The sequence below is a fragment of the Labrus mixtus genome, chromosome 13 (assembly GCF_963584025.1).
Source record: "Labrus mixtus chromosome 13, fLabMix1.1, whole genome shotgun sequence".
NCBI lineage: Eukaryota > Metazoa > Chordata > Actinopteri > Labriformes > Labridae > Labrus > Labrus mixtus.
Window position 1 is genome coordinate 7,781,470 of NC_083624.1, and position 15,103 is coordinate 7,796,572.

Sequence of the window (15,103 nt, forward strand, 5' to 3'; positions counted from 1 at the left end):
AATCAAAGAACATTCAAAACACAAACTCACAAAGCGGCTCAGAGTTTACAACCATAATCATTTATGTTTTTTTTGTTTCTTTTTTATATTTCAATTTAAGAGTTTATACTTTCAAGTTAAAGAATATAAAGATACTTACACAAACATGTTAAAATAATTCAGGGTCAAAGTGTCTCGAGGTTTTTTATTTTTTTAAAGTAGAGGTAACTGTGGGCTGGAACCATTTTGCATTGTAGTCTTATTGTTATGATAGAGACACCGTACCTATTAGTGTAGACTGCCATCTAGTGTCAGGTTTGGGTACTGTTGGTTTAAAGGACCTGACTGTAAATGTTTTCATCCAAGTCATTGATGAATCATCAAAGCAGACATAAATTGTAATCTATTAGAGAAATAAGAGTGAGTCCTTTATCAGAAAAAGTAACAGAAACATTCCTATATTTGGGGGTTTAAGTGAGGTATGTACAGTATGAATAATTAAGGCAAAAGAAAGCCATCCCAATTAATGTGGGAAAACAAATCTGAGTCTTGTGTCTTATTGCTGAGTGCTATACATCTCTGTCTCATTTCAGTATCTTTCTGTTTCAATGAGCGTTCTCTCTAAACTTCTAAAATGTATTTACTTAAAAATCCACTCTCAATTTGAGAGGGCAGTTAGATCCGGCAGCTGAGAACTTTGGGTTTCAGCAACGTGCTTCAGAGACACTTGTGCAAATTTCATTCATTCATTTAATTTTTTTTTTTTTTTGTATTTCGAACATGTTTTAAAAATAAAATAAAAATATACATTACAAACAAAGAAAACAGCAATCAAAGCATACTTTCTGTAGTGGCTCGATTATTTTTTCCTTAACCAGTCCATGTTTTCGAAAAGGATGTAGGAAGAAGTTAAGTAACTTATCCAGTCCTACCCCTTTTATCTTTTTATCTTAATAAATGAATCCAAGACTAAGCTTTTAAAAAATAAAGTCGAATAATCCAGATAACGAAGTAACAAAAGCAGTGAGTATGTGGGTTGTTGCACCCATGAAAAACTTGTCAAATCTTGTCTCTGCCAAACAGCATTTTCAGATGTTGCTATTGACTTGTTTTGAGCTTCTGTTACCCCAGGTGCTGCCAATCACCTGTGAGCATGGGCCCTGCTACAGTGGTCAGTTGGGGTCTCCTCAAAGCATGCCACGTTTGACTGATCTGGATAGGGACCGTGCCATAGGGCTACTTCAAGCTGGTGTTCTGCACAACCAGTTGCAGCATTATTTGGAGTGAGCCCTAGCTGTATTTCAACAACCTTTATTCTCACTTTACCTTTTCTGATCACCCAAATAATCTACTGTGGCTTCATTCAGCACCTTAGAAAGCCTGATTTAATGTTTTTATAGGAACATAATTTGTGTCCCTTTTGTAATGCCGGGTTTTTATTGTTTCTTCCTTGTATCCTTCCACTATCCACCTATCGTTCTTTCACATTTCCTGGTTCGTCGTATAGCTGTTTGGACCAAATGTCCTTCTGAGGGATCATTAAAATGTCATTTTAAATTATGCTTACAAAGTTGTATGTGCAAAAAGCGAACAAAAAAACATCCTTTTTTTTGTCACAGATGATGAGTCAGTCAGAAGAGAGCACAGAGAAAAAGTCGTCCTCATTCCTCCTGGATCACGTCCTGAAAAGACGGTTGTCTCTCAAGTCGTCATTCTCCCTCCTGATGTTTAAAAATGTTCTCCTGAACCCTAAGCGGAAGCAGCACTGGCGTTCCGCAGGGATCTATACTGGGGCCCACTTTTATTCTGCTTGTATGTAAATGACCTGCCATCTGTGTGTCCTGAGGTTAACATTCAAATGTATGCTGACGATACAGTTTTGTATGTGCATGGTTTAACAAAAGCAGAAGTTGCTTCAAAACTAACAACCGCAATGGACAAAATTACAGCATGGCTTAACCAGTGCTGTCTCCAACTTAACGTGTCTAAAACTGTTGGTATGTTCTTCACTAAAACAAATGACTCAAACATAGATCCAGATATACTTGTGTCAGGAGAAAAACTACAGATTGTAAAAGAATTCAAATACCTTGGCATCATACTTGACTCCAACCTGAACTTTAAAGCACATGTAAAAAAAGTCTGTAAACAAATTAAATTTAACCTTACCAACTTCAGATTTATCAGAAACTCCATGTCCACTGAAGCAGCCAACATGTACATGCATTCAATGATTTTCTCATTTATGACCTACTGTTTGACAAGCTGGTCTCAGGCAAGTCACACCACATTAAAACCACTACAGTCTTTGTATAAACAGACAATAACAGTTTTAGACAAAAAACCAAAGAAATTCCTCCACTGTTCAATCCTCAAAAAATACAACCTCCTGAGCTGGGAGAACATGATTAAACACAAAAATGCTCCTTTATAAAATCTCACATGGTTTGGCCCCTCCCCCACTCAGAGAGTTTGTAAGCATACGAACAAACACACATCACTTCAGGAGGGGTGTCTCAAGAGGCGACTGCATTATTCCTCTAAGGAAGTGTGTTTTTAGTCAGTCGGCCTTTTCTGTTCCAGCCTCACGTGAATGGAACAACATCCCAACAGTTATCAGAGAGAGCAACACATGTCACTCATTTAGTTCAAATCTGAAACACTGACTATTTGATAACCACATCTGTCAGCACTAAACCTGTTCCGCTCTCTGCTGCCCCCTTGTGTCTGGTTGTTGATGAATGTGTCCTGTTTTATAAATGAATGTGGCCTGCGTGTTAGTTGTCTGTTGAGGTGAGCTTCAGGTATAGCTCACTCAATGTTTTTTTATGCGGCCTTGTGTAATTTGTAATTTGTACGTGTTTTTTGTATATAGTGTTACATGTTGTCTTGTTACATTTACTTTAGTAGGTTATTGGATACGTGCTTTTACTAATACTTGTTTTTGTAGCTTTTAGTAATGTTTCAATTTGGTTTTTTTTTTAGGCAGCCTTTTATAAAATCCAGGCCAGAGACAACAGATGAAAATTGGCCTTTTGGCTAACTCTGGCATATTTACTGAAATGTTTATTAATATGCAATGTCCCTGTAAAATAAAAAAAAAAAATAATAATCTTAAATTGTAACTAAAAAAATATGCCAAAAAGAGATTCTGCGAGTTGCTATTCTGGATTGGATCTATTTCTCTTTACAAAGAAAATAAAAACTTGCATGAAACACACTCCCCCCCCTCCCCATGTTGTCTATAAAGCTTTAGAAAACATTATTAATATCCTACATCTCAGACTGACTGCTTCTTTTAATGTGATGTCGGAACAAGAGTCCAAAATATACAGCTGTTAAATTTAAATACACGAGAGAGAGAGAAAAAAGAAAAGAAGAGGCATACTTAGTAATTATCAAACAAAAACATTTTGCTCTATTCTGTGAACTTTTGGCATCAAAACAAATGAATCCAAACAGCAAAGGTTTGTCCTGAGCTTTTTTAGTTTTGAACGTGTTGGTGATTCAACACGGCTACATCCTGGATATCTCTATATATTATTAAAATCATGAAAACAATCAAGCATTTGTATGAAGCAAAAAACTACCTTTTGTTTCTTTAAGTTACAGCGCTTCATACATATTAAAAAAAATATATATAATTGAAGAATAACAGGATAGAAAAAGAAAAAAATGTATTCAGCCTTTTTACAGATAGCAAGAGACAGCTTGTTTATTTGTAAAATCAACGAGGGAAACATAAACATCTCTTCATGTGAACACATTGCATTTAATCAGCAGGAGGGGAATTTGAAATCCATGACTTGGATTGAAGGGGAGATCAATTCAAAGTTTGTAATGACACATCGGTGTGGGGTTACTGCTCAGAAATTCACATTAAAAACGAGACAGGTTTTCCCTTTTTCAAATAGGCAGACTTAGGAAAGACAGTGGACTACAACAGGCTGCAGATACACATGCAGTGATGTCACCAGACCAAAGTCATCTGCTTCTCGGGCTTTGAGAGACTAGCAGAAAGGAGGGAAACTAGTCGGGTGATTAAAAACGTTAGCACACCATAAAAGACAAAAATCCACTTTAACACCCAGTAGGACCGTCTCACCCCTCAGACTTCAAGTAATCCCTCCAGCGCTTCCATCACTTCAAGTATTCCCGCCGTAGACTTCAAAACTTCAACACCACTTCTTAGGTTTTTACCACATAAGCTATGATATAAGTGCACTCAAAGTTCATCTATACATAGAAAAATAACATTAAAGTAGCGGCGGTAATAGTTTTAACAAATCACTTTACAATTTAATTTTATACACAACCGTGATGTTAAATACCGTGGCGTCACAATCCCCCACCCCCTGAGTGTAATGTTCAAGTTTAACCTTCTGTGTGGATGCTAACCGGCAACCTTAGCTGGGTTATTTTAAATACCATTAGCAATAACTGACAGCTCCAATGATTAGACTCTGAGTCATTCTTCCTTTTCCACAGACCCCTTGTGCTTGTGTGTGTGATGCATTATGTACAAGCTGCTGATCGATCAGCCTGCTCGCTGCAGTCAGACACTGACAGCCTTCATCCTGGAAAAAAGAAAAAGAAAACAGCGTTATACAACTCAATGCAGATGTTGACCACATTATATTCTCTTATTTATAGACTCTTATTTGTTTTTTATTTTATTTTATTTTTTGGGGCTTTTGTGCCTTTAATGGAGAGACAGGATAGTGGATAGAGTCGGGAAGGAGGCCACAGGTGGGATGCGAACCTGGGCCGCCCGCTTGAGACGACAGCCTCAATGCATGGGGCGCGCGCCCTAACCATTGTGCCACCAGCGCCCCCCTTAGACTCTTATTTGTGAAAATATTTCTTGTGCCTATTATATTACTTACATTCCTATTCTATTTGATTAATGTTTTTATTTCTGTATTTCTCCTGCTATATTGTTTATTTTGGAGCAACTGTAACGACTGAATTTCCCTCTTGGATTAATAAAGTATTTCTGATTCTGATTCTGATCGACTGTAGTGTGTACACCTTGAAAGGTGTAACTCTCACTTACTTTAGTCTCTCTGACGGAGCGGACCGTCCGCCTGCCTCAGGAGCCGGAGACGATGCAGCTCCGGCATTTGTACAACTTGGGGTCGTGGGTGCGGATGTGGTTTCTTACATTTCTCAGTCGAAAGAACGTCTTACTGCAGAGCTACAGAGCAGAGAGGGAGAAGTCAAGACAAAGGTTACTGAAAGAAAGTCAAGTGCTCTCCAGTGCAGATACTTCTGGTGGGGGAAAATAAATCCTAAATAGGAAAAGAGGTAGAACGGCCTTTCAACATCACTGACTGATATAAACATCGATTAGTTAAATACACATTCAAAGTTTATTCTATCGCAATCGACCATATTTTACAAAACAAAGATACAACTCTTTAAAGTCATCTGTAAGTGGATAAATAGAGTTTAAATGTTTAAATTGTAACAGACAGGTTCAGCTCATAAAATGAGAATATCGTGAAAAAGTTTATTTTGTTCCCATATTTTATTATGAAGTGAAATTTCTAAATATTCTAAATTCTTCAGAAATAAAGTGAAATATTTCAAGCCTTCTTTTGCTTAAATCTTAATGATTACAGCTCATAAAAAAATGAAAACCTACAAATATTAGAATATTAAATAAAAACAATTAAAAACAGGAAACTGGTTATGAATCAGAGAAATTAATACTAATGTCTATTTGTGACCTACAGAAGCAAACGAGACCATCAGTGATAATATTGATGATTTCTTTTAGTTTAGTTTAATGTCTGAAACTGCTGCTGCAGAGGAAGGTGTTAACCGAAGGCTTCATTTTCTGTGGAAAATATTCAGGATGATTTAACTGTTAACAAAAGCAGCATGAGATTTTTGTAAAAGACATTTTAACTGTAATTACACTGTCCTACATTTCATTTCTTTTATTGTATGCTGATTTTATTGTTGTTGTTTTTTAAATGTTGATTGTTGTACAGTGTCCTTGTGTGTCTTGAAAGGGGCTTATAAATAAAATGTATTATTATTATTATTAAAAACAAAACAAAAACAAAAAAGCTACTTACACGAGTAGAGGACAAAATCAGCAAAGAGACTAAAGAGATAAGGTGTACAAACCACAAATTAAACACAAAGCGATAGTCGCTCACAGGAGCTTCATGCTCACCAGACACGGCCAGTGTTTCCCCTCGATGTGCCTGAGGCGATGCATGATGAGAGCGTCGCAGTCCTTGTAGGAAGTCGGGCACTGCAGACAAGCGTGGGCCGCCTTCGGGAGTTTGGGGACTTGACTACGAGGCCCGCGGAGCTGCTTTAGCCTGGCCCGACTCACAGCATCCGTCATGACGTAGCTCCTGCTGCTCAGAGGGAGGGGCGGAGCTTGTTGCTGGAATTGAGAGGGGGAAAAGAAAATCATGGATGAAACTTACTCAAGATGTCTTCTACATGAAAAATAACAGAAACGATGAAAAGGAAAGAAGGTGAAGGGGTCACTTGATAAATAATTCCTGCTACTTGTACAGATTATTACTGTGGTTCGGTTAAGCCTGGCTCACACTGTGCGATTTTCCCCCGATTGTATAAAAGTCGGGCACGGCTGGAGAGCTCACACTGTACGACTGAATCGTTTACGACGCCCGACCAGACCTTGAGATTGACGTGCTCACACTGTACGAGTGAAATCAGGACGGAGCGTTGACAATTGTTAATAAAGTTTCATTTGAAAAAAACAAAGGACGACGGTTGGTGAAAGAGAAGGAAGTGGAAGTTGTTGTAGGATATAGAAAAGTTGATACAATCGTAGATATATGGAGACAAGTTTCAGAAAAGTGCTGCACTGATGATCTGAACTGAAAAGTAAAAAAAAACAAAAACTCTGGGTTGCGTCCTGCCGCTGGTCGCCATGACTACAGTCCTCCCTTGTCTCTCGTTGTTATATTGTAGTCACACACAACTTCTGCCGGATCCTTTCATGACGTAATCATCAAGATTTAAAATTCTAAATATTAAAACATGTTTGAAATAAATCGGATCGCCGGGCAGGTCGGGGACGTTAAGATTGGATCTTTGTATCGCTCACGCTACAAGAGAATCTGAACAGGTAATCGGGTCCGAGCAGCCTCGAGTCGGGAGAGACCCTGAGATTGTCGGGAAGGAAGAATCAGAGCTCAACTCGGCCCGATGATCCTGCAGAGTGAGCCGGGCTTTAGGTACGCTGGTGAGGTGGATTGTAGGTTACACCGCATCAAAACAAAAAATCACCATCAAGGAGAACTCCTATATTTACCTTTGGCTTGGTGGGTTTGGCCTTTGAGCGGACCGCCTTAGCCGTGTGATGAGCGTTGTTCCTCGGTCTCTGCGCCTTGCTCTGACTCACACTCCTCTCCTCCCTCTCTCTCTTCACCACAGTCAGAGTCGGGGGCGCTCTCGCTCTGAGCGTCCTGTGAGGAGAATCCTGCGTCGCTCCGAATTTCTCCCTGACTTGCGACACGGACCGCGTCAAGCAGATATCCACGCTCTCCTCCTCTTTCTTCAGCGCGGCCATGGCGCCCCCCGCCGGCCGACAGAAGCTGAACAGGAAGCCCGAGTCCAGCAGCTTGATGGGCGGCTTGCTCTGCCGTTTGCCCAGGTCTGGTGAGGGAGGATCGGAGAAAGGCACGCCCACCGGCACGGGGTCTGCCGGCTCCTCTTTGATGACTTTGTAAAGAGGGTGGTTGTAGATGGAAGGGGGAGGGGCCTGCTCTGTAAACTGGAGACCGCAAGGTTCATCATCCACCTTTGTTCTCGGCCTGTTGTCCACGACCCCCCTCTGTCCTGGACCGTCCACCTTCATGAAGCCCCGCCTTTGCTTAGCCTTAGCCGCCGGTCGCCCGCTGTTGTACCGCAGCACTCTCACCGTCTCTGCAGGGACTTTAACTCTCGCCTGCGTCCTCTGTGAGGTCGGGGATTTTTTAGGTGCGACACCACAGCTCCCGTTTGATGGAAGTGAAAAACCTGAGATGGAGAAGTCGTCGGCCGGCTCCTGCTTGATCCTGACCAGAGTTTTGTTGGTTTTGTGTCGCGGAGGCTTCTGAGGGTGGGCGCCTTCCCCCCTCCTCACCGACTGTCTGAGCTCCCTCCCTCCAACGCACGGCCTCCTGTCTGCAGGCAGAAACATGTCAGGTATCACACCTTTACTCCGCATGCTCCTGTCACTGGGCGGGACGTGTCGGGAGACGACCTTCGGCCTCTTCGCGGTCATCTGATCGGCGGTGAGACCCGCTAGCTTGGGCTTCCCCGACTTGCTGAGGAGGCGAGTGTTGACCGGGTTACAGAGAGGAAGCGACAGCGTCACGTCCCCGTACGGCAGTCCCGGCGGTGAAGCGGAGCGAGGTTTCCGCCTCTTTGTGAGCGAGTAATTGTTGGCCTTCAGCTTCCTCAGACGTTTCTTCTGCCTCCAGCCGATCAGGTCTTCGGGTCTGGGCAAGAGGGCGGTCCTCTGTAACCCGAGGACGTTCATCAGCTTGTATTTCTCCTGCGCCCTCGCGTAATCCTCCTCGTCCACTGCGACCTCCTCCACCTCCTGCTTCACCCTCACGGGGCTGCGTGCGGCGCCCTGCCTCGTCCTGGAGGAGGGGCACAAAAGCCGGCCGATGGGATGTGGTTTCTTGTTCCGTCGAGGCGTCTCGGGCTTCGGGAGAAACCGCTGAACCTCCTCGGCGGCTCCGGGAGTCGAGCGGAGCAGACGGGTGTTCGACGGCGACTTGGTGGGCGAGTAGTTGTGAGACTGCGGGGAGCACGCGTTGTGTCGGGGCGTGGTGGCTTTCTTGGAGGAGGGAGATTTAAAGTCCATGAGCTTCATCCTGTGCGTGGGACTCAGAGGGAGACCGTTGGGGCTTTGGCGTTTTGGCGTCCGTCGTAAATTCCGCCTCGGACTTCCATCGAAAGACTCGTCGGACGCGTCCAGAGTCAGACTGAAACTTTTGTCCATAGTGTCCCCGAGTCCCAGAACCCCTCTCTTCTTGTTTTCCCTCTGCTGGCGGTGACAGGCGAGGGGAAATCCTTTGCCGTGTCGGGGTTTCTGTTCCCGCTCTTTCATGAGAGCGGAGCACGCCTCCACGGCGGGCCACATGCCCAGGTGGCGGGCCATGGCGATGACCTCGGGTAGGTCCTCCTGGCGAACGCACAGAGTCGAGGAGTAGGAGAAGTCCAGCAGAGACAAAAGGCTGTCCTCACTGAAGCCTGAGGGGGTAAAAAAAAAAAAGAGCTTTCATTAGATATGATGAACCGTGATGGTCAATCAGAGGGTGAGATGAAAACGTCTCAGTATAAACAGAAAGACAACATGTCAACATGATGGTGGAGACTTTAATCTGCTCAGATATAAATCTGATCTGATGACACACATCAGGGCTCGACATTATAACTGGTCCAGATGAAAGATTGACAGAGTCCGGGCCAGTTCAAATACTGCCTGAAAAATAAAACAGACAGTAACACGTTCTTGTCATATCGGTGTTTTGTCAGTAATTATTTTTAAAAAGTTGCGCTAATAACTGCTACAGCATCAACGTATCATAAGCGCTCGTGCGCGCGCTTGTGTGTCACAGTTGAAAGGCAGCCGACGGCTTCACTGCTGTCACTCCCGCTCCCGCGCTCGCTACTCTTGAATTGTACACTCGCACACAGATCTTAGCGCCGGTTTTCTCTGATAAAAAAAACACGTTTGGTAAAACGGTTTTAAAACCATCAGATCCCGACAAAAGCCGAGTTTAAATCAGCTTTCAAAGAATATAAATCACCTGAAGAGTTGAGAGTGACAGCGTGACGAAAACAGAAGAAAGAAAAGTTTGATCCCCAGTGACAGACAGCTGGAGGAGCTGGAACACGTTAAAGTTAAAGACTAGATCCTGGTAAAGATAAAAGTTATTCACAAAACATGTTAGCCCTTAAGAGAGCTCCTAAAGTAAAGATGAAGAGTTTCTCACAGAGAAGAAAGAAGGAGAGATTCCAGCTCTATCACAGCCTCATATTAATATCAGATTAAGTAGACTCTTAGAGTTAGCAGCATGGTGAATAAACATGAGCACATAAATATAAATATGTATAAGAAAAATACACAATATGTTTATAATCAGAGCTCAATTAATGAAATAAAAGTTGTAATTTACTTTTGTATCAGAATGGTTCAAGAGTAAATTGGTGACTGTTATTCTTCAAATCAAAAGTAATGTTCCTGGGCCAGTGGTTACAAAGATCTTTGAAAACTAGTGGACCGGAGGTTTTGGTTGAGTCCCAACTCAGACCAAACACGTCACAGCAAACTGACGACCTTTCTAAGAAAGAACAGTAGAGCTGAGATATGCAGTAATCTGTCACCTGTAGTATCAGTGCACTGTCTCTCTTTTTCCAACAGATCTTTGATAATGACTGATGATGATGTCAACTCAAGTCAGGTATTGTCATGTGACTGCATTCAAGTGGGGATTCATCAGATATCAGATAACCGCTTCACCAATTGGAGGGCCGATACAACTGATGAAAGAGGACACTACTTGTGTTGGATCTTGCATGGACATTGCTGATAAACATTTAGATTTATCATTACAGTCAACTGACAGATGAGTCGATCAACAGAATGATCATCAGTGATGTGATTTCAGACTTTTTAGAGAAAACTTTTAGGTTGGAAGCAACATGTCGAGGTGGTCATACGGGAACGAGAGCTTCCATTTGTGCAAAACAGAATGTGGAATGATTTACTGCTGAGTATTAGACTGCAGTGTTTCCTCACTGTTTACATTCACTTTGGAAATATAACAGAAGAACAGAGTAGATAAAGAACTATGAGACACCTAATGGGTCAGCATTGACACTGAGTTTTTGGTCATGTCTTTATCCATGAACTTTTTAATGACATTGTTGGAATTATGGGTAATGTATTCCCTAGTAGGTGTTGAGTATTAGTAAACATCCAGCTGTTTGTTTTGGGGTCATTTTGTTGCCTAAGTTATTATTGAATTCTGATGTTTGGGTTCTGATGTTGGTTGGTCGGTCGGTTTGGGTTCTTCTACTGCCAGGGTTTTGTTGTTGTTGGTTCGGTGTTTTTTCTGTGGGTTGCTTTCAGAAAACTTTGTTGTGATTTGGGTTCTTATGTGTTGTTGTTATGTTTTTTCTTCTGCATTGTCAAAGCACTTTGTAAAACCTTGTTTTTAAAAAGTGCTATTCAAATACAGTTTTTTGTTTGAGCTGGCATCAAAAATCCAAGTTTGGGTCTGACTCTCTAACAGTGGTTAGAGAAGGTCAAGATGGGTAACTGTTTGAATTTGTAGACTACAGTGAACATCTTCAAACAGACTCTTTTCTGTTTGAAACCCCTTTCAAAACGTGCACCAATGAGAATGTTTCAATATTTGCATGTGTGAACGCAAACAGCTGGATCCATCCACACTGACTTTATGCAGACTCCTCGTCCTGCATACATCGCCCAGCCCTCAGCTATAATCTCCCGCTGTGAGGTGCATGTATGAAAGACAAGTTCTGGAAAATATCAGGGGCTGTATGTCCTGGAAATATCTAGAGCATGTCAGGAGTTCATGTGTAACAAGGGCTCTTAGTGTTGCACAAGTTTATAAACTAAAATAATTAGTTTTAACAACTGAATGAGAGAAAACATTACGACAAAAGTTCAAACCCAATTCAGTTTTCACCTTAACACACGTATGGCTGATTGTTGCTTTACATGGGTGTAAGTTATGGATACAGTATTATTAAATTATTAAAGTTACATTTTTGTTTTAAAAAAATGGTGTTTAACAAATATAAAAGGTCGGTTTGATTATTTTTTGTGAGTGTGACTTCTGTTTTGTTTTTTTATTTGTTTTGTTTTGAAATAAATTCTTGGAACAAATTTTGTTCTGATATGTTTTTATTTTATTTTTTGTAACCAAACTAGTAGTGTCTTAAATAATACGATTTGTAACGAGGGTAGGTGTAATAAGATAAAGATTCAGCCTACACCTTTTCACTCAAAATGTTTTTGTTTTTTCTTGTGACCGAAATAAATGGTTACTACTACTTACTACTTATTGGATAGTGCAATGCTCAAACTGTTCTTACAGTTTGTGTCAACAGGGAGGGACTGACTCCATCAGGGCACAATGTGCAGACTCTTTCAGGGTTTTTATACCCGGCCCTCTTAACTGAGAAAAAGTACAAGCAGTTATGTTCTCTCATGTTATTTTGGCCTCTAGTCATCTGATCTTACCGGTGAGATCTATGTCTGCTTTCATGCCTGAATCCATGTCTGTGAAGATTTCCTGGAAGTGATCGCTGACGGCTGCCAGCACGGCTCTGTGGGCCGAGTAGGATCGCCCGTTTGTCCGCAGGGTAATGTCACAGAAGAGCCCCGCCTCCCGCTGACTCCTCAGCTTGCTCAGCATGTCGGCGCCGTGCGATGACATCGTCTTAGTGACACATCTTCTACCACCCTGCTCCTGGGGGGGGCGACAACAGAGGCAGATACGGAGGCAGGGTTAAACAAATAAATATGTGAGAGAGGGATTGTTGGAGACAGTAAAGTGTGAGGGCAGGATTAACACAGAGCAAGTGGAAAGATGTGAAAGATGCTGAAAAACAACCAAAAGTATTTGAAAGTTTAAAGGCTTTATATGTGATTTTTTGATCCAGCAGATGTCGCCCCTGAGCACCAGCATGAAACCAAAACAACTCGTGCTGCATTGTTGTGTTAGCATGCTAATGCTAGCGATCTTTATTATGCTCGTATCTTCACACTGCATGTAAATTTACCTGAAATGAGCGTGATCTAGAAACACAGTTAAGCAGTGAGTACAGTATGTTATTCTTCTTTTCTCTAGTCCCTCAATTAAACAACTTTTATACACGAGGGGAGGAGTCAGCCGGCCGTCCAGGCGATGTAAACAAACTGAAGATAGGACTCTGAAAACTCTGAAAACATCACAGACAGTGGGACTCGGGTGTTACACCCATTGTAGACAGTCATGACTCACAGAGTTATTTTCAGAGGATATACTTGATTTCTACATTTAAGTGAGAAAAATCACATTTAAAGCTTTTAAAAAGAAGATTCTGGAAATGATCACAGGACAGAGATATGTTTTACCTCAGTGTTTTTGGTTTGCTGCCTCTGACACTCTTGACAGGCCAAGACAAAATCTCTGATCTGGAAATACATCCCTGTTAAGAAAACACAAGAGGAAACTTCAGACAACAAAAAAAATGTCAAAGCAGGGATTTAACATCTGTCTCATTTGAAATAGAAATAATTCACATTTAAACAAGTGTCCTAATCTATGACTGATTTAATTATTAGTTGTTTAAGACACACAGAAATTAACAAACTATTTTTGTTAAACATATGTACATTTTCTTTTATTATTATATATATTAATTTTTTTCTCCCTGTTCTCTTCTTCTTTTCCTCCATCTTTTTATGATGACCACATTAACACCAAACATTTTATTATATATATAAATATATGTAAAATGTTTCTTCTTTCCTTTAATGTTGACACATATTCATCTTTTTTTCCTCTTTTCTTCTCTCAATTATCTTCAATTTTGTTTCTGTTTATTTTTCTTGCCACTCACTTTAATGCATCACACTGCCACACACACATTCACACTTTTCTTATACACTACCTCAACTTACTATTTGACTTTAATTATATCTACTTCAACTGTATTTGTCTTTGCTAATGTTTCGCGTATTTAGATTTTGTTTTGTTTATTTGCCTTTGCTTTAATTGTCATGTCTATGTGCACATTTTTGTTTTGTACTTGTTCACCTTATCACAATAAATAATAAAAATAAATAAACACATAAAAGGCATGCAGTGATGTCCATACCCTCCCACCAGTAGTTCTCAGCCACACATTTGTAAGTCTCCTCCAGGGAGAGGTGATGCTGGCTCGGCCGGCGCTTCCGGTGGAAGGTGGAGAGAGCCTCGTGTCTCCGGTCCTCATCCAGAACCTCCCGGTAGTTGATGAAACCCTTTTCCAGCTTTTTGCGGTACAGCAAGCCTTCTATCATCTCAAAGTTGGAGGACCACCGTGTAGGGGGTCCACGCCCTGCAGAAGAGTTCCCGGCTGCTGCCTCCATCTCTCCGGCTTCATCCGACCAGCAGGAGGCTTTGGACGGCGTGAAGGCGTAATGCGCGGTGGTGTGTGCGCGGTCACCGGCCATGTTAACCGCTGTTTCACTCCTAAAAGTGTTTCTCTGTCCAGACTATGAAGGTGCAACAGCTTCCAGAAGTTTTTTTTTTTTTTTGGCGGGGGGGGGGGGGGGGTCTCTTTAACAAAACCCCCTCTGCAGAGAGAGAGAGCCAAACTTCACCCACTGACCTGATCCACGTGGATGACGTGACAACAAACAACAACAAACCAGACACCCCTTAAATATTATCTAGAAACACTCATTTAATCCCTGCAAATATTAACTGAAGTCTACAAGTCTAAACAGTTATCATTATGGCTTTTAAAAGCAAAAAGAAGAAAGTCTCCATCAGGCTGGAGGCTGCAGGGGGGGGGGGGGGGGGGTCCGCTTTGTACCCTAGTCAGTGAAAGCATCACTTTAACTATTAACTAACATCTCAAATATATCATAATAAATGTGTTCTGATGAGAGAAACATGAAGTAACATTCTCTGTGTGAGTGTGTTGTTTACAGCGTCAACAGAGAGAGTGTTGATGATTCCTGCAGTCTGCACGGTAATCGCGCCAACTGATGGAAAAAGTCTCCAGAACCGGACTTCCAACCGGCCCCCCCACCCCTCCGGCAGAACCGCCTCCCCTCCGGTGTTCACGGGTCGGGAGTGGCCTCCTCCGGGTCTGGATGACGGCGGGCAGCCTCACCGCTGGCGTTAACTTCACATTTCTTTCCGCCAACTCGAGTAGGAAGCGACATGATGACGCAGCGATCAGCTCAGCGGCGACGACTGAAAACGACCCGAAAAAAAAAAAAAAAAAAAAGAAGCGAGGTTGCCTCCGCGACAAACCCCGTTAAATGTCGCAATTCACCACCGCTTCCGGTCAAAAAGATAAACCTTACACGCTTCCTGTTAAACACCCGACATAGTTGGTCCCG

The 15,103-nt window shown here is 42.0% G+C and overlaps 1 protein-coding gene across 1 annotated transcript; it reads right to left on the reverse strand.

Moving 5' to 3' along the window:
• Positions 1–5,035: 5,035 nt before the first annotated feature.
• Positions 5,036–14,235, reverse strand: si:dkey-229b18.3 (uncharacterized). The gene is made up of 6 exons (XM_061053458.1): positions 13,867–14,235; positions 13,121–13,194; positions 12,245–12,473; positions 7,286–9,219; positions 6,167–6,385; positions 5,036–5,176 (listed from the first exon to the last, which is right to left on the reverse strand). Exons 1-6 carry the CDS (start codon positions 14,201–14,203, stop codon positions 5,072–5,074), a joined length of 2,898 nt encoding a protein of 965 aa, XP_060909441.1. The 5' UTR covers positions 14,204–14,235; the 3' UTR covers positions 5,036–5,071.
• Between the last annotated feature and the right edge of the window lie 868 nt (positions 14,236–15,103).

What these genes read in the sequence shown, in the direction of transcription:
- si:dkey-229b18.3 (XM_061053458.1), bottom strand. Translation starts at nt 14,203, where the DNA reads ATGGCCGGTGACCGCGCACACACCACCGCGCATTACGCCTTCACGCCG. An exon ending in TGAGAACTACTGGTGGGAGG is followed by an intron (nt 13,195 to 13,866) that starts GTATGGACATCA and finishes TTTTCTTAACAG; the next exon opens with GGATGTATTTCCAGATCAGA. An exon ending in CCAAACCCACCAAGCCAAAG is followed by an intron (nt 6,386 to 7,285) that starts GTAAATATAGGA and finishes TCTCAATTCCAG; the next exon opens with CAACAAGCTCCGCCCCTCCC.